At 34.6% G+C, this 20,624-nt stretch overlaps 1 protein-coding gene across 1 annotated transcript; it reads left to right on the forward strand.

Moving 5' to 3' along the window:
• The first annotated feature begins 605 nt into the window (after positions 1 to 605).
• LOC108337985 (transcriptional corepressor SEUSS) lies at positions 606 to 12,151 on the forward strand. Its single transcript, XM_052866673.1, has 10 exons — positions 606 to 981; positions 1,354 to 2,566; positions 2,644 to 2,763; positions 3,030 to 3,078; positions 3,238 to 3,452; positions 3,682 to 3,750; positions 4,018 to 4,115; positions 5,742 to 5,835; positions 6,179 to 6,248; positions 10,915 to 12,151. Exons 2-10 carry the CDS (start codon positions 1,529 to 1,531, stop codon positions 11,880 to 11,882), a joined length of 2,721 nt encoding a protein of 906 aa, XP_052722633.1. The 5' UTR covers positions 606 to 981; positions 1,354 to 1,528; the 3' UTR covers positions 11,883 to 12,151.
• The last annotated feature ends 8,473 nt before the right edge of the window (positions 12,152 to 20,624 follow it).

Genomic DNA, 20,624 nt, shown 5'->3' on the forward strand with positions numbered 1-20,624 from the left:
AGATTATAAAAAATATAAAAAGGTAATAAGTATAATAAACAAAATATAACATTAAACATTAAATGCAGCGAAGATTAGTCCGTTAAAGAACTAATATATAAGTTTTTAGAACTTCCCTTTTAGAATTATGGTGAAAGTGTTAATATATATAGGTTCTTAGATCTTTTAATTTTAAAGTTAAACATATGAATAATAATAATAATAATAATAATAATAATAATAATAATAATAATAATAATATATTAAAGATATAAATGATTATTGAGCTTAACATTTATTTATGTAAATACTTTCAAAATCTGTATTCAGTTAGACTTTAAAAACAAACTATTTTAAACTGAGATAAAATATGACTTTTAAATTTAAGGTAAAATAAAACTTAAGCTAAAATTTGAAGATATAAAAAGATCTTCAATCAAACTTTTATTTTTCATAATTTTTTTAAATATAGTATTTTTATAATGAATATATAAACTGAAAAACATATGGTAATGAACGGCCGAGATGAGGTGAGGATGGACGGCAAAGCAAGGTTCATGTAGAAAACAGAGAAAGAGAGAAGCCAAATGGAAGAATAAGATTTGACTTGAGTGTGCTCGAACTAAATATTATAAAGAAGAAAGAAACAGAAAACGAAAGAAAGAAAGAAAAAGGAAAGAGAGAGAAGAAAAATTCAATCAGATCGAATACAATCTTGACGTCCGCAGCAACACACCATTCTCTCTCTACTTTCTCTCTCTAAAAAGGACCTAAGCTGGAGAACAGAGTAGGGCCCTTCACTGAACAAGAACAAGAAGAGGAAGGAGAAACCCTAGAAAGAAAGGACCAACTCAACTCAACTCAACTCAACTCAGCTCTACTCGGCTATACTCAGCTGAACTCAACTCAACTCTTCATATTTTTCGGCACAATTCAAATTCCTTTTCCATTCCGTTCTCATTTTTTTCCTCTCAGAACTGTTTTCTCTTCGGTTTCAACTCGGTAGGTTCTTCTGAGTCCAACTCACCTTCTTTCTTCCGAGTCGTGGATCGTTGATTCGCTTCACCTAGGGCTCGATCGACCCCTTTTTATTTTGCTGCTGTTTTCTGTTCTTTTAGGTTTTTTTTTTCTTTTAAATTCAACCGCGCATTTTAGTTTGATTAAATTAAGTTAAATTTCTTTTATTTGTTGATATCATTCCTTTTCAATTACGACTTGGTTGAGGGAGAAGCTCTAATTTGACATTTTTTTTAAGGATTTCGGTATTTAGTGTGATTTATTATATTACTTTGTTTATTTATGCTAATTGTTACCCGGTGGTGTTTTGCTGACTGTTGGTGATGATTTGGATCTGAAAATTGGTGTATTGTGCAGACTCATGCGGAAGGTGTTTGGAGTGTGCACATTTCAATGTTTGAGTTTGTTTCGGAAGCGCAGCAAGGGCTTGGACTTTGGGTTGAAATGAAACGTTGTGTGGTTTGAGTGTTAGAGGGTTTGACTGTGGTAATTATTGGGCTTAGGTTTTGAAAGGGCAGTGACAGTGAAGAGAATGGTTCCTCCTGGCCCCCCTACGCCTCTTGGTGCCCAGTCTGTGCCGTCACTTTTGAGATCGAATTCCGGAATGTTGGGGGGTCAAGGTGGCCCTGTGCCTTCACAAACTTCGTTCCCTTCGCTGGTTGCGCAGCGAAACCAGTTTAACAACATGAACATGATAGGTAATATGTCTAATGTAACTTCCTTATTGAATCAGTCTTTTCCGAATGGAATTCCGAATTCTGGACTAGCTGGCCATGGGAACAGCCAGCGCGGTGGAGGGGTTGATGTTGGGGCGGAATCGGATCCGCTGTCTGGTGTTGGCAGTGGAATCAATTTTGGCAATACTTTGCAATCGAATTTGGGTAACCCGGGTTCATCTGGTCAAGGTCAGAGTCAACAATTTTCAAATGCTTCTGGTAATCAGATGATGTCAGATCAACAGCATTCCCAGCAACTCGAACTTCAGAGTTTTCAGCATAGTCAACCATCAATGCAACAGTTCTCTGCTCCTCTGAACGCTCAGCAGCAACAACAGCATTTTCAGTCAATTCGTGGTGGAATGGGTGGTGTTGGATCGGTTAAGTTGGAGCCACAGGTAAACAACGACCAGTTTGGGCAGCAGCAGCAGCATTTGCCTTCAAGGAATCTTGCTCAGGTGAAGTTGGAACCTCAACAGCTTCAAACAATGAGAAACATGGCAGCAGTAAAAATGGAGCCTCAACATACTGATCAGCAGTTTTTGCATCAGCAGCAACAACAGCAGCAACAGCAGCAACAACAACTTCTCCACATGTCAAGGCAATCCTCTCAGGCTGCTGCTGCTCACATGAATCATCTTTTACAGCAGCAGAGACTTTTGCAATATCAACAACATCAGCAGCAGCAACAGCAACAACAACAACTCTTGAAGGCAATGCCTCAACAACGACCCCATCTACCACAGCAGTTTCAACAGCAGAATATGCGGTCTCCTGTGAAGCCACCTTATGAACCTGGAATGTGTGCTAGGCGGCTGACCCATTACATGTATCAGCAACAGCATAGACCTGAAGTGAGATTATTCTTGATATTGTGTTTTCTCTAAATATCTATATCTTATGTCTTATTAATGATGCATTTACTATGCAGGATAATAACATTGAATTCTGGAGGAAATTTGTTGCTGAGTATTTTGCTCCGAATGCCAAAAAGAAGTGGTGTGTTTCCATGTATGGAAGTGGCAGACAAACTACTGGAGTTTTCCCTCAGGTCTGCTGCAAGAGAAAACCTTATAAACTATTTCTGATGCCTGGATAACTTCATCTAAGTTAGTCTCTTGATTATTCAATAATGTCTGTAGTCCATTCTCCATTCTACTATTTTCCTATATTTGCATCTTGATTTTATAGTTGTGATTGCCATATTATTATGTGTCAAGCTACTATTATCTTGAACACGAGAATCAAGTGCAACCATGTTAAGTTTATGAAGCTAAGCGTTAGTTTTAGCTAACATTGATTTTTAAATTTTTTCAGGATGTATGGCACTGTGAAATATGTAATCGCAAACCTGGCCGTGGGTTTGGTAAGTTGTTATTTTAATTTTTCAGTTTAACTCGGTCCCATTATGTTTTGGTCAGCTACTATCTTACCGCTAGTGATTTTGAATTTTTGAGCATTTCAAATGTTTACAAATATGATTATACTTCATTATCCCCTTTCTGAAGTTTTTATGTGTTTTCAGAAGCGACTGCAGAGGTTCTGCCTAGGCTTTTCAAAATAAAGTATGAAAGTGGTACTCTGGAAGAGCTCCTTTATGTTGACATGCCTCGAGAATACCATAATTCCTCTGGACAGATTGTCCTAGATTATGCAAAAGCAATACAAGAAAGTGTTTTTGAGCAACTTCGTGTTGTTCGTGATGGTCAGCTTCGAATAGTTTTTTCTCCAGACCTGAAGGTTGTGAATAAGAAGAATTGCCTTTATATTTTAACTACAAGTCATCACACATTATTGTTGATATTTTCTTAGAATTACCTTTAGATTTTAACTAAAAGTAAGTAGATATTATTATTGATATTTTCTTAGAATTACCTTTAGCTTTTAACTTAAATTCAGCATACATTATTAGTGATATTTTCTGTATTTCAAAAAATAGTTGACATTTTGTTTGTTATTTCCTTTTCAGATATGCTCTTGGGAATTTTGTGCTCGGCGACATGAAGAGCTCATTCCTAGAAGACTGTTAATACCTCAGGTTTTTGATAAAATATTAATTGTAGAGAGACTTTATATCCTGATGATGTATCAATATATGAATACAAGACGTTTGTTATGATGGTTAACTGATATTTTAGGCTTAGAATTTAGAGAGACTTTATATGTTTGTGATATGTATTGTTCAGATTAAGGAGAATTCAGATTAAGCAGACTTATATATTTTGATTATTGGTTTCAAAGACAGTGACCAAGTGTTGTACACGATGTTTATTTATTCTTATATGTATTCTATTGTTGTATGCAGATTAGTCAGCTTGGAGCAGTTGCTCAAAAATACCAGGCAATTACTCAAAATGCGACACCCAATTTATCGGTTCCAGAGTTACAAAGTAATTGCAATATGTGAGTCTGCTTTTCCTTTATGTTCTTTCTGCTTAGGTCTGAGCTTCAGTATTTTATTCATTATCTAATCATGAAGTTGTTATATATACTTGCTAAGTTGTTCCTGCTCTTGAAACTTGTAATTATTTGTTTCTTAAGTGGTAAGTTTCTGCATCTTGATTTCCTGAATTGTTACGGCATCTTTTATGTGAATCTTATACTGAATGTGTTCATAGTGGCTTCTAATAAAATCTTATTTTTTATTTTTTGGTATAATAAGAGAACAAATGTCCTGGCTTATTTAAAGTCTACCTATCCTTGATTAATACATATATTTAATGGGAGAAGCGGGAAACATTTGTCTTTTCCATGTCCATAGCAAATATCTATCCTTAAAGTTTCTCATGTGGTTCCAGCCGGTGCATTTGTCTTAGACTACAAGAACTTAGGAATTGCTACACCAATGTTAGTGATTGTGTTTTACATTGTGAAATTGTCCAATTCTACAGTCTTGTATAGCACTTCTGATTCAAATTGTGTGTGATCGTAGTACAGTAAAATTATGGGATTGTTGAGCAAATCAGGGAATTGTTCAGATCTGAGCTTTCGTTGTTTATCTTATGCCACACTTCCATAAGCTTGTTCAACTTTTCGGGTCTCAGTTTTCAATTCAAACTCAAACCCAACTGAAATATGAGGACACAATGTTTTTCTACATAAAGTTTCTTAAGAAATTCAGAAACTGCTCGCACTCATGGACTCATTCCAGTGGTATGGCTTTTCTTCCACATCTCCTTGTTCGCTCACTTCCAAAAGCATGTTCAACTTCTAGGTAAAACCCAAACCCAATTGAAATATAAGGACACAATGTTTTTCTACATAAAGTTTCTTCGTAAGAAATTCAGAAACCGGTCAAACTCGAGGACTCATGGCATCAGTATGGTTTTTCTTCCATATCTCCTTGTTCAAGGGAATTGATTTGCACTCAGTCTGACGACACTGGCACAGTTTTGCTTCCACATCTCCTTGTTTGTTGGAAAGCAACTGTAGTTACAAGTCATGCCACTGGCACGATTTTGCTTTTGCATCTCGTTGGTCACCAAAAAGCAATCACAGTCAATGACTCATGGCATTGGCACGGTTTTTCTTCATGAAGGAGATAGAACTAATGAAGATCCCTTGATTTTGTTCTAATTTGAGTCATTTATAAGATGAAGTTTGCAGAAGTAATGACAAAGTGATCAATTTTGTTTTAATTATTTATGTTATTTTCATAGGTATATATATATGTGTGTGTGTGTGTATCAAATTTTTGTAGAAAGTAAAATCTATCCCACAATTTAGGATTTTGAGTCCTTTACAATCTTTACATTAATCTTGATTTTAACTATCTTGTGCTACAGTCAGACATTTGTTTTGATTTTGAAAGAAAATTTGTTCCTCGGTTTTTATGTGACTTCTAAACTTTGGTATTGGTATTAAGAAATTTGCATGTGTAAGTAAGCTCTCATCATATTTAGGCTTTTAGGGATGTATCGGATATGCCTTTTCCTTGATCGACTTGTGGTCTAACAAAAATAAGTTCACTTGATTTAATAATCTCTGTTCGTTTTCCTTAATTTATGTATTGCTTTAATGCTTTACCAGGTTTGTTGCATCAGCCCGTCAGTTGGCAAAAGCTTTGGAAGTTCCATTGGTCAATGATCTAGGATATACAAAGAGATATGTGCGGTGCCTTCAGGTAATGTTCTACTTGTTGAGATGTGTCCTTTAATATTGAAAGTTGAATCCTATTGTGATTTAAACTGCTGCATATGAAAAGATTGACAACTGTAGATTTTTATTTCTTATGTTTAATATTTTCTTGGCAATTCTCAGGAGTGGTTATGAAAGTTTCCCTTTGATTACTTAAATTTTACCTAAAGAGAGTTTTATTTTTTAGATTTTTCATGGATAAGTAAATAAAAAGTTATTGGGAAAATTATGGAATCACGAGCTTAATGAAATATGTTCTCAAGTGAATTTTTTTGAGTATAGGGTCTCCCGAGTTAAGTTGACAAAGCTTCCTTTCTCTCATGTTGCAGATATCAGAAGTGGTAAATAGTATGAAAGACCTGATAGATTATAGCAGAGAAACACGAACTGGACCCATGGGTAAGTTAATGATCTTTTTACTGGTTTGAAATACATTTGTGAGCATGGATATTAGTATGGTTATGAAATAGTGTCATGTTTTATCAAAAGCCCCAGCTATCTCATCCATATATGTTGCTGCAACGTTCCGTTTTCTAATTGAACAATGGGCTTCATATAGATGTGGAAATCCTCATTGCATACACCTTTATAGTTTATGTTGGGCTAAATTATTTATTTACTTCCTATGGTTTCTGGCTAAAGAAATTCAGGTTAGTCTCAACTATTATTACAAAAGTACAGGTTTCATAATTATTATCCAGACTAAGCAAAATATTCCTAACTGTCAGATGTCATCATGTCTCTATGATAACCATGTTAATCCAAATTAAAAATATAAAGTATACTGGCAAACTGTTAGGATCCAATTTGAAGGTACGGGCCCACATTAAAAATATGGGTTTCTAGTGAAGGATATTGAACAAGGCTTTGGGCCTCCAATTACATAACCTAGCTTTTTTGGTGTGACTCTCCCAAGGTTCTTATCCCTTGGTATAAAACCTTCTTGCATGTGTCTTAGCCGCCAAAGAGAGGAGCCAGTGGTGATTCCAGCATTGCCGTGTTCACCCCCAAAAGGCTAGTGCATAGCCAAGCTGTGCTGAGACGGGAGACTGCAAACAGTGTTGGGATATCTGTTCCAAATTGTTGGATGAGACATGAAATCCACATTGGTAGTATGCGATTCTAATGTGGGGTTTACAAGGTTTTGGGCTCTCCCAAGGTTTTTATCTTTTTTTAGGTGTTTGTTAGTAATAGTTATCAAGTAATTGTTATTGAGGAGTTAGTCAATTGCACCCGTGAGCTAGTGGGTTAAAGAATAAAGGGAGGGAAAAGAGAGATCATCTTGTAATTTGCAAGAGAATTGAAGCCTTTGGCATTGGGGATATTAAAACCTTCAAATTTCTGCAAATTAGGCACTGTTATGAAGGAAGATATTCCTTGGAGAGCTATAGGGATCTGTTCATAAAAATGATTAAAAGATGTCATCAGGGCTAGTATCAGCTTGGGTTCTTGTGTTGGTGAAGCGCTATCAGGAGAACTGCTACACCTTGGTGCTAATACGTTTGTCAGAATTATGCTAGAGTCAGAGAAGATGGGTGTAGATCCCCTACCCCATATTGGAAATGCTGCTGGCAAGGGGGTGCAGACAAGGGCATGCTTGTAATTATAAGTAGTTGGTTACTTTTTGACGTAATGGACCATGCCACTAGCACTGAAGTTTATTATCACCAAACACCCAGAGGTGTTTTACTCATGTGTCAAACCCGACAAAGTGAGTCAAAGGAATGGACCTTAGTGATGAAGGACAAGAAAAAACAGAAGGTTCTTTTTCTAAGTTCACGGACCAAGAAGAACAATGACTCTGAAGGGATGGCAGTGATTTTCTATGATTTGTGTGTTTGATCCATATTTGCATTCATCGTAGGAACATTCGAAAATGAATTTTTGGCTACAGTTTTGTTGGCTTGGTGATTATGCTTGAACCAACCTGAATACTGATATGGACTTTTAGCAGCAGCTGGCATCGCCCTTCATCTTGAGGACAAGGTGAATACTTAAGTAAGGATTATCGTTAGGTGTCTGTTAGTGTTGTTATGTCTTAGCATAATTTTAGTTTTTGTTAATGAGTTTGTTACATTAGTTATGGTAGCTGGTAAAAGAAATAAGGCATGTTTCTTCCTATAAAAGAGGGGAGGAGAGTGATCACCTTGTCAAAAGGTTCCAATTCTCGCAAATGACAGGGTAACATAACTAATGTAAGAGGGGAGGAGAGTGATCACTTTCATTTTCTGTGACATGGAAGTGTCGCTTGTCAGTTCATCTCAGTCCATTATGATCATTATTTGGATTTTTTGTTTGTTTATTCATGTAGTGTGAATTATTGATGTCATCATGTGATAGTATTAAGAATATAAAGCACTAACCTTATTTATACCAATAGTCAATGAGGAAACAAATAATGAAATATCCGGAATATAGAATCAAATCTTGAGAAATCTAATATACTCATAAGCTATTCTAAAACAATTTTTGGATATTTTTCATATTTTGTAATGCTCCGCAGACTAAAAGGTATAAGTTTGCTATGCTTTAAACTTATAAAATAAACCTTTTAAATATAATATGGTTGTGCCAAAAATATGATTGTAATCGTAGAGAGTTGGGTGGAATATTTCATTACAAGGAGGGAATCCATTAGTGAGATCAGAGAAATCACCATTAGTGTAAGTATTGTGTTAGCCAGTCATCTTATCTGTCCTATTGTACGATTGGGCCCTCAACAATTGTCAGTTACTGTTGTAAAGTTTGCAGACAAACTAGTATACAAACTGTCCTGTTCTCAGATCGCAACAAGAATCGTTATCAGTTGCAAAAAATATGTTCAGATTCTGTCAATGCGGTCTCTCTTTTAAACTTCCAAATTCTTTTAGTCTTTGCATCAAATGGAAGGTTTGCAGTATAAATCCTAGCCAATTCATCTCTATACAAAACATTGTGAACAAAATGGAAGGATTGATACTGCTAAAGAAATCCTGACAAACATTAAATGGTTTGGGATGGAGACGAGGCTAGTGCTAAGGTCAATCACATTTATTAGGGCAGATTGCATTTGTGAAAAAATTGGGGTCAAATTTCATTTTGGAACAAAAACCTTGCAGGTGCACTGCACCTGGGATTGAGCTTGATGCAGGCCAGTGTCTCAGGTCAGTCATGCTTGGAAGGGCAGATTGTATTTGTGAAAAATTGGGTCCAAAATGCATTTTGTAACTAAAACTGGCAAGTGACTAGGCTGCACCTGGGATTGAGTTTGATGCTTGATCATATTTATCAATTCTGGATCTTATAAATAGCTGTAGTAGGTTGAGCTATTGTGAAATTTTATATGCGAGTTAATCAATTCATAATTTCATATGTGCACATAAAACCTGGAAATTATAGACATTCATATGTTCGTTATAGAGAACAGAGAAATCATGAAAGATCTGTGAGAATGAGCATGTACTGTAACATAATGACAAGGTGACGACCGTACTTGAACATAATGACAAGGTGGAGCAATAAGTAAAAGAAAATATGAGAACAGTTAGACAGTGAACCGAATAGAACCAAACCAACACAGCAAAGCATTTCAGAGAACAGAGCAAGATCAGAAACACTAAGAAAGTACTGGAAAACTTTAGAAATTTACCTGAGATGGCATCTGAGAGTAGAGGCTCATGTTTCAGAAACACAAGGGATAACATAATATCCGAGATGGTGCCAGAGAACGGTGTCAGATTAGTTAGATGTATTATGCATGAGCAAGGTCGAACCACTGAACAGAGACTAGGGCTCAAAGAAGTGACGAGACAAGGTTAGGAATGAGCAAAACAGGTTATAAGGGTTGGAAAGTACAAATTGACCCCCCCCACCCCACCACCCCACCACCCACACACACCATAACCAATGAACTTACACTGAATTTCAGGGTTGTCTTTCACCTGACAAGGATGTGTCTTGACATGTGAATATAGTAGCACACTGACGGTAGACACAATTTTCGCCATGGAAAGCACTCCACTTTGGTTATGTTGGTCCAACACAACACATGGGGATAGTGCTGCTATCACGAGCTATTATGAGCCAGATCACATGGACCACTGTGGTCCAATCACATCTGATTAAAATCATCAGGCTTAGACAATGTATATTTATTTATTAAAAATGAGTGATTTTAAGAAACTGAGCTGCAGAGTATTCTAGGTCTCTGAAGATGGTACTGCAATTATACCATATTGAAATAATAGGATTTTAGGTATAGAGGGAGGAAAGGGAGACTAGAGAAAATGATATTTCTTGACTTAACATATGATGAAGAACCAAACCACTGGCCCTTATTTATGTACTAGATCATCATGCTAAATAAAAAAACAAATAATTTTTTAGTAGGAAATATGAGAACAATCTGACAAGATAATCTACGATAGTCTAAATTATTCTAAAGATATAATGAAGATACTATTGTTACATTTTCCATATATCCTAACATCATATGGTGTAATTCCTTTTTCTCATTCTTGGAATATGCTTGGGTATTTAATTGGCGAACTGCGTCTTGTGTTTATAGAAGTTCTCAAGTCATTACATGCTGGTTGGCAGATGGTAAGAGCAATTGGTCAAAACCAATTTTTGCTATAATAGTGTTTGTTTCGTTCCAAGGGAAGAAACTGTATTTAGGGGTGGATGAAATAGTTTACTAGTATACTTTGTAGTAAACAAATAAATCCATCAAGCGACCAAGGTTAAATTAGTCATAACTGTTTATTGGCTCAAAGCATTTTCCCTCCCCTTCCAATTCCCCAAATATAAAAGACATAAAAAATGGGGAGGTATTTTGGCATCCTTATTTTTCACTGTACTCCTTTCCAGTTTTTCTCTAACCAAACACCATAAAAGTAACAATGTACAAATTATGCTTCTCTTTTGTTGTTTGGGACTAGGGAAACTGTGTAAAAACTCTTCATAAGTTTTGGTACTTGATAAATTTGAGTTTGAAATCGTCGGGAAGTTTTTTAATGCATAGTTGCCAGTTGTTTGACTGTAATAATACTGAATTTAGAATCGTATTTTTGTTGCATTTTATCAGACAGCTTAGCAAAATTTCCTCGTAGAACAAACGGTTCATCTGGACTTCATAGTCAGGCACAACAGTCTGAAGATCATTTACAGCAGCAGTCACAGCCTCAGCAGCCACTCCCGCATATGGTTCCCCATACTTCAAATGGTGATCAAAATTCTGTGCAAACTGCTGCGATGCAGATTACTTCCACCAATGGTGTGACAAATGTAAATAATTCTGTCAATGCAGCATCTGCATCAACCACCACAAGCACCATTGTTGGACTTCTCCACCAGAATTCTGTGAATTCTAGACAAAATTCAATGAACAATGCAAGCAGTCCTTATGGGGGTAGTTCGGTTCAAATTCCATCCCCAGGTTCGTCTGGTAATGTTCCACAAGCGCAGCCAAATGCCTCCCCTTTTCAATCACCCACACCATCCTCATCTAACAATCCACAAACATCTCATCCGGCATTAACTTCTGGAAACCACATGGGTGCGGCAAATTCACCTGCCAATATTCCCTTGCAACAACAACAGAGTTCTCTCCCTGCTGAAGCTGACACGACGGATGCCCAGAGCTCAGTCCAGAAAATCATTCATGAAATGATGATGTCCTCCCAGATGAACGGCCCAGGTGGAATGGCTGGTTCTCTTGGAAACGACATGAAAAATGTAAACGGGATTCTACAAGGGAGTAACAATTCAGGGCTCAACAATAACGGTGGCCTTGTGGGTAATGGGGCTGTGAACAGTAATTCAGGTGTTGGGGTTGGTGGTTATGGCACAATGTGTCTTGGTCCATCGGGTATGAGCAATGGAATGAGACCTGTAATGGGACATAATTCCATAATGAATGGAAGGGGAGGACTGGCATCTCTTGCTCGCGAGCAAGTTATGAATCAGCAAGATTTGTCAACCCAACTACTTAGTGGGCTAGGAGCAGTAAATGGCTTTAATAATCTTCAATTTGATTGGAAACCATCTCCATGAGAGCCTTTGTAATCTTGTGGATGTTGCGATTCTTGGGCGGCTGCTTGTGCAGCATGAGAAATGCTAGAATGGCCTTCGCCCTCCTTGGCCCTCGAGATGGCAGAACACAACGGGGTCGTGATAGGGTCCTTGTACTAATCTGTTGTTTTTATATATATAAAAGTGAAAATTTGTTGGCTGGTTGTTTGGCTCATCGGGCTGATTTTTCTTTTGAATTCAATTGTAACTTTTTCTTTTTTTTGTATTTTTTTAATATGATGCTTTCACAACTTACCATTGCACACGCAAGAAAGTTGATGCTTGGGGTGGCAAACTGTAAGTGATTAGGAGCATGATGTAGCTATGTTCGCCAGCAGTGGACAAGTCCGGCACCATGTGATGGAGGTACTGCGCAGCTTGAAAGGACATGAAGATTGGAATTTTCCTTTTACTCCTAAACTTGGAGTAATTGTGCCAAATTAAAACATGGCATTAGAAATTATTTGTTCGGTGATCGAATTTGGGACTAAAGATTCCCCTCCATCCAGAAATTATACAATGTAATCTTTACAAAATGTTGAAACGGACATGGATACAAAGTACTTTTGGTGTGCTGAAAACCATGAAAGAAAATGAAAGATGGTCCATAATTATGGTGGATTTCCTTATTATAAAAAAAATCAGTTTAATGTTCTACTATTAAGGTTTTTCTCGCTATTATGGACTTCCTTTTGAACTTCATAAATTAATAAATTCTCATTAAATCACTTTTGAATGGTAAAAGTAAAACAACTTTTGGATTATATAATCTGAAAAAGATTGTTGTAGGAACTCCTAGCAGAAATATTCAATAGGACAATTTTGTAAAGAGTGAGATGCATATTGTTGACTGTTATGGTATGGAACAATCTCAAAGGCAACAGAACAAGCAATTTGATAAGTTCACTTATAGTATTGATTTTGGACATAACTAGTATGATATTTCCTATAGTATTGTTGTTGTATGTTGATAATATTCTAAAATATCAAGCAACAATAAGCTTGAGGCTGAAAAGGTTAAAGTTGAGTGAATAGCGAATTCGATACGAAGAATCTTAGAGCTACAAGAAAGATTTTGAAGATTAATATCACTAAATGACATGATTTAGGGATTCAGAAAAATTCTTGATAAGTTTGGGATGACAAACCTTAAATCCATATCCACAATTCTAGCTTCTCACCATAAGTTGAGTGATCCAATAAGATGAATGATATTTCATATGCAAACATCTTTTCTTTTTCTTTTTTAATGAGGTCACTTAGAAGAGTATATTACCATGAAAAATGTAGTGAAAAGTATATTACATGAAAAATGTAGTGAAAGAAGTCTTATGACTGAAGGGTGTAACTAGAGAGTTGAAAGTGCCATATCATGTCACAACAAAACAAGTGCTCCAACATAGTAGTGTGATCACAGAATAACCATGAAACACACATGTCTACCATTGTTTTTTTAAGTTTATTAAATTATCCAACAATTTAGAAAAAGAATACAGCGAGAATCTGGACCATCAAAATAACTCTATATTAATATTTTACGTATGTGGTGAGAATAACCTGAAAGTGGTGAGAATTAGTAGAAGATAATGGTTTGTGAACACAAACTCCATAGTTCTCATCCTTTTGTGATGATATTCTATCAAACATACTAATATGGACATATAAACATATATCTCTTGACACAAAATGAAGGTAATTTTTGTCTTTGATAAAATTTCTAAATTAGTTTATTTTTAAATTTTTAAAATAAATGCTAATGATTTTATTTCAAATTTATCCTCAAATAAATTACATGGTTGTATTTCATAGTAGATAAAAATAAAATATCTATTAAGAAAGTGAAATTATTTGAATAAGTGACATATTTATTGTGATTCTTAATTTACTTGAAAATCCATAAAATTGTAATCAAATCTGGACACCAATATGTAATAGGAATTGTAGTTAACAATTTTTATATTTTTTTGTAAAATTTTCATTAGAAAAGAATTCAAATACTTAAATACAAGAATATATATTATAAATATGTGCAAATAAAGTTAACATGTAAAAATATCAAATTGTACATGAAATTTTTCTTACTATAAATTATGGTTTTTTATCTTAATTATAACTAAATTAATAATATGAGCAAATAGTTTATTTTTATATTTTGTTTTCATCATAATAAAATAGAATTTATTGTTTTTTTTCCTTAGACCCAAAATCTTCTCCATATATTTACTACTGTTTTAAAATTATTATAATAAATATTAATAACATAAATATAAAAAATTATACCCCAAGTAAATAATGTACAGATTGTTTTGTTTATACTAGTTTTAAATTCGTGTTTATATACGGGATAATGTTGATTTGTGTGTTTATTAAAAGAGAATTGGAGATTGAAAAAATATATAAATTTTTATGTTTATAATTAAGTTTTGAATAGAATCAATCTTAAAAATAATTTATAAGTTTAAAAGATAACATATCTATAAAAAAATAAATAGGAGAATTTGTAAAATTATAAAGGTTAAAGTGTGTGCAAAAATATAGGAGACTCTTTAAAAATATAAAGGATATGCAGAAATATATAAATTTAACCCGTTAAAAATATAAATTAGTATATGAATAGACTTATGTAACGTGAATTACTATATTCATATAATCAATACATTGATAAACTCGTTTAATAGGTGTTGTTAGACTCGTCTAATCAGTATATTGACACATTCGTTTAATGTGTATTATTAGACTCGTCTAATTAGTATATAAATAAACTTGTGTAATGTATATTGCAAGATTTGCCTAATAATATAATGGATAGAGTCATCTAATTTATGTTAATAGATTAACTTAATATGTGTATGAACAAACTCGTCTAACATATATTGTTAGACTAGTATAATCAATGTATGGAAAAACTCGCCTAATGTGTGTTGTAAGACTCGTCTGATCATTATATGGACATACTCGTCAATATGTATTCTTAGACTCATTTAATAATGTATGAAATGACTCATCTAATATTGTTTGTTATACTCATCTAATCAATATATGGACAGACTCGTCTAATGTGTATTGTTAGACTTGTGTAATGATTTTTGCTATACTTCTCTAATAATTGTATGAACAAACTTGTCTAATGTGTATTGCAATATTCATCTAAGCAGTAAATGAATAGACTCGTCCAATGTTTATTAATATAGTATGTGAAAAAACTTGTCTAATGTATATTGCTATAATTATATAATAAATATATGAATGACTCGTTTAATGTGTATTGCTAAACTTGTTTAATCAATCCATCGACAATTTTGTCTAATTTTTTTTTTTTTTGCTTTTCTCATCTAATTAATGTATTCTCAAACATGTCTAATAATTTTTGTTATACCTCTCTAATGAACATATGAAATGTCTTGTCTAATATTTTTTATTATACTCATCTAATTATTGTGTGGACAATCTTGTGTAATTTTTTTACTATATTCTTCTAATCAGCGTGTGGAAAGACTTGTATGATGTGTATTGGTAGACTCTTTAATCAATACATCGATAAACTCACCTAATATGTATTTCTAGATTTGTTTAATCAATATACAAACATACTCGTATAATGTGTATTGCTAGACTCGTCTAATAAGTGTATATTCAAACTCGTGTAATGTGTATTGCAAGACTTGTCTAATTAATGAGTGGAAAAACTCAATTATTGTGTATTAATAAGCTCGTCTAATTTTTGTATAGACAAACTTGTCTAATTATTGATGGAATAAGCTCCTCCAAGCTATATGACTAAAGAAAGGTGGAGGCTTTCAAATGGGTTGGTGGTTACGAAAGCTTGATGGTGGGTTTAATGTGGTGAGATGGTGGTCCTCCTCCAAGATATATGACTCAAGCAAGGGGAAAGACTATGACAGTGTTTATATGCTCTTAAAAGAGATTAGGCCAACTCTTAAGGAAGGGTCGCTAGAGGAAATCTAGAAGGAGTGCTCTAGCCTTGGTGACCCAAGTTGAGTAGAATGGTACAAATTTGGTAACATAATAATACTTAATTCAAAGGTTCATTTACATGAGAGGAGACACCTCTATTTATATGCTTAAGGTGTCTCCAAATTGTAGAAGTAAAAGCCTAAAAATCTTAACTTGACTAGCTTGGAGACCAAGGTAAAAATCCTCTCCATTAGGAGGAGGGCATATGGCCACTGACATAGGAGAATCCTCTTTATTCCTAGAATGACGCATGGCTACTACCTATGAGAAATCCTCTCCATTAAGAGCATGACACATGGCCACTCTCTCCTAAAGGTGGAACACGCTTCTCCCTTTCTCACCAAGGCAAAGACAAAACATTGACCCATATGGTCAACACTAGAGTAGATTTGAGGATGACTTGAATTGATGAAGGAAGTACTTGATGAAGAGTGGCTTGAGGATAGTTTCTTGGAGGAGGTTCAACCAACCTTGCAAGAGAGAGCTAGGAAGAGTCTTAGAAGAAGACAACTACTTGATCTTGGAGAAAGTGAGACACCAATTTGGCAAAGTTTTACTATATTCAATTCTAATATCATTTTACAATGGGAGGAGCTCTCCTTTTATAGGAGAAGGAGAACCCTCTAGAAAAGAAAATCATTCATGTATCTTCAAGGTACTTTGAATATCAAAAGGTTCTAAAAGCCTCCTTTGTCCAAGGGGAGTGAATTAGAGCCTTTCTCTTCACATTTCGTCCAAGGGGGATGCATGGGAGCCTCTCCCTTAAGTGGTCGGCCAAAGGGGATGTTTCTTCACTCTTCCAAGTCCAAATGAATCTTCAAGGCCTAAAATAAGCTCAAATAAGGTGTTAATCAAGCTCTAGGCCCAAAAGTGGTGCTAATATTCTCTAGCTTGCACTAAGATACTTAATCAACACTAAACAAGGTTCTCGACCGAAATACAAGGCCTAAAAGGAAGATATATGTACACATTTACAAAGTTTTTAAGAGAAAAGAGAGACTAATAAGTAATCCTCCACATAAGTAGAGTTCTTTGAGTTTCATCTTCATCTTCCATTCTCTTTACCATTGCTCTAGTGGAAGGTCTAATGTGTCTTCTAGATGGTCCTCCATCACTTGCTCTACTCTACTTCCACCCATAAACGTTGGCTTTGCCAAATCATGAATCTCTTCCTCTCAAATCCCTCTTCATGGCATCTAGGTTTTTTCCCCCTCCCTTATACCTTACTAAACCTAATATTTACAAGCCCTATAAGAGGCTACGATCCCTCTACCTTACAAAAATAAAAAAAAATGTACTCAACTCACCATTTTAGGCTTCTAATTAAAGTAAGGAAAAGAAGAAAGAAAGAAAGAAAAACCCTTTTTAATGTTCTAGACCATTGCCACACCAGACTAATCAAACTAGACCGAATCCAATAGCCCCAACCCAAGTCATAAACCAAATAGGCCTAACAACGTGAAATGGGAAATAATCCCTTAAGTGTTATAGTCAGGGTTCGAAATAAGGCCCTTGCATGTAGGACTAGCTCTTTCATCACACTGCCAACATGCCAAAGTTAATGTATAACGCAAAAACCAATATATAAACCTTATTTAACCCCTTTGGTAGCCAAACAAATTATAATAAAACATGCACATGTATAGATTATTAAATGCCTTATCCTCAAACAACCAAACCATAATATAATAATAAAAATATTCTCCATGTTTCCTGGTCTTATAGTTGGGGAATATGCCATCATTAGTGTATAGACATACTCATCTAGTGTTTGTTACTAGAATCGTTTAATCAGCGTATAGACATAATCCTCTAATAATTGTATTTACATACTCATTTAATTGTATTACAAGACTTGTTTAACTAATAAATGGATAAACTCGTCCAATATGTATTAATAAACTCGTATAATTTGCATATGGAGACATAGACTTGTGCAATGTATATTGCTAGACTTATCCTATTAGAGTATGGCAAAATTCATTTCGTGTTTATTACTAGACTTGTTTAATTATTGTATGACTAGGCTCATCTAATGGATACTCCTAGACCCGTCTAATCTATGTGTGGAATAATTAATCTAATATTTTTTGCTATACTTGTTTAGTAATTGTATTGACAAATTCATTTAATGTATATTGTTAAACTTGTGTAATTAGTGCATCGACAAACTCGTTTAGTATTTTTTTTATACTCATCTTATTAATGTATGCTTATAGTTGTTTAATCAATGTATGAAATACCTCATCTACTATTTTTTGTTATACTCATCTAATTGATGTATGGACAAACTCCTTTATTGTGTATTGCTAGAGTCGTCTAATGATTTTTTGTTATACTCGTCTAATCAATGTATGTATAAACTTGTCTAATGTGTATATTATTAGACTCATATAATATTTTTTGCTATATTTGTCTAATATGTGTTGCTAAACCCATGTAATCAATGTTTGTCTACTATATATTTATATCCTTAAGCAATGACAATGTAAATATATTAGTGGTATATTTTAAAAAAAATTGTTAACTTTTAATTTTTTGTTTCAATCTAACTAAAGGGGAAATGATATTTTGACAACAACATTTGACAACATTTGACAACATTTGACAACATTTTGACACGGGTCACGTGTCAAAATGTGAGTGGTGCACGTGGAAAATAATTTTAAAAGCTGAGAATGACGTGGTAATGGAATTGGGGGCAGAGTTTTTTTACTTTTGGTTCATTTTTTCTTTTCAGATTTTGAATCTGAGAAAGCATCGAGAGAGAACCAAGAGCGCGAAACCTAGAGAGAGAGTCCCCTCTTCCCTTCACCCATTGTCGCCATAGTGTCGCCGTGTCAAAGGCGAAACCTAGAGAGTCTTCTCTTCCCTCCACCCAGCCACCTATTGTCACCGGAGTGTCGCCGTTCGTAGGCGAAACCTACAGAGTCTCCTCTTCCCTCCACCACCCACCATTGTCGTCGAAGTAACTTTTAGTAAATATGGTTCCTTTGCCACCAATTTCTTTATAAATTGTATAATAATTATTTCCACATCACTTTTAAGTTGAAAAAATGATGACAAATAAATTAGGCATTCCAAAATGAGTTTCATGTTCATAGTTGACCTTGTTGTGCAAAAACTTCACCTAAAGTACCCACTTATTTTGCCTTTGGTACCAGTTCTATTCCTGGACCATGACTTTTAGTAAATATGGTTCCTTTGCCACCAATTTCGTATAAATTGTATAATAATTATTTCCACATCACTTTTAAGTTGAAAAAATTATGACAAAGAAATTAGGCACTCCAAAATGAGTTTCATGTTCATAGTTGACCTTGCTGTGCAAAAACTTCACCTTAAATACCCACTTATTTTGCCTTTGGTACCAGTTCTGTTTCTGCACCATGACTTTTAGGAAATATGGTTCCTTTGCCATCAATTTCTTCATAAATTGTATAAAAATTGGCTCCACATTAGTTACAAGTGCAAAAAATGATGACCAACAAATTAGGCACTCCAAAATGAGTTTCATGTTCATAGTTTACATTCCTGTGCAAAAACTTCACCTAATGTACCCACTTATTTTGCCTTTGGTACCAGTTCTGTTACTGGACCATGAAAATTATGTTCAACGTAAATGATGGTCAATTTAAACTTTTATTGCCATCAATGATGGTCAATTTAAAACTCATTAATGGTGGTCGTCCACCAATTCAGTGGATTACTTAGTTGTGTAATAAATGTTCTTTTCTTTGCATTGTCAATCACCCAAATCCTCAGGCGGCACTCCGACGGACAACAAAAATGGGTGGGTGGGAGGAAACTCTAGGTTTCGCGTACGAACGATGACACTACGGCACCACTCCGGCGGCAATGGGTGGGTGGGTGGGTGGAGGGAAGAGGAGACTCTGTAGGTTTCGCTTACGAACGACGGCACTCCGACGACAATGGGTGACTGGGTGAAGGGAAGAGGAGACTCTCTAGGTTTCACCTTTGACACGGCGGCACTCTGGCGGCAATGGGTGGCTGGGTGGAGGGAAGAGGAGACTTTCTCTCTAGGTTTCGCGGTCTCGGTTCTCTCTCAAAGCTTCCTCAAATTCGAAATCTGAAAAGAGAAAATGAACCCAAAAGTAAAAAAATCTGCCCACAATTCTATTGTCACGTCATTCTCGGCTTTTAAAATTATTTTCCACGTGCACCACTCACATTTTGACACGTGTCCAGTGTCAAAATGTTGTCAAATGTTGTTGTCAAAATATCATTTCCCTAACTAAAGTCTTAAACTCTACATTTTCAAGTTGAAAATAATAAAAGTGAATTTAAATAATATAAAACAAAATTTATAATATTAATTAAGAAGTATGATTTTGTTATTAACTATATCTAATTTAAGCATTTGAAATAAACTAAGTAGAATACTTTGATTTACTTTGTTACAAATATAATTATTTAAAACCTTATGCTAATTTTGATGTATATACTAAAAGTATGAAACAATATTCAACAATAAAAATATTATATTATAAATTAAAATAAAAAAGATAAACATAATTTGTTTAAGACAAAATAATTGTATTACAATTTATTTTATTTTATACTTTTAGTGCTTGTTTTTAGACTGTCTAATTAATATAGATATAATATATATTCTTGAACTCATGATAATATAAATATATTAGTATATTTAAAGACAATTAGTTATTTAGTTTTTACTTTTTGTTTTAGTTTAATTAAAGTGACAAACTTTAACTATTTGAAATTGGA

The sequence above is a fragment of the Vigna angularis genome, chromosome 7 (genome assembly GCF_016808095.1).
Source record: "Vigna angularis cultivar LongXiaoDou No.4 chromosome 7, ASM1680809v1, whole genome shotgun sequence".
Classification (NCBI taxonomy): Eukaryota; Viridiplantae; Streptophyta; class Magnoliopsida; order Fabales; family Fabaceae; genus Vigna; species Vigna angularis.

Coding starts and splice junctions, on each gene's coding strand:
- LOC108337985 (XM_052866673.1), top strand. CDS start 1,529: ATGGTTCCTCCTGGCCCCCCTACGCCTCTTGGTGCCCAGTCTGTGCCG. Junction 4,116..5,741: donor TTACAAAGTAATTGCAATAT/GTGAGTCTGCTT, acceptor ATGCTTTACCAG/GTTTGTTGCATCAGCCCGTC. Junction 5,836..6,178: donor GATATGTGCGGTGCCTTCAG/GTAATGTTCTAC, acceptor CTCATGTTGCAG/ATATCAGAAGTGGTAAATAG.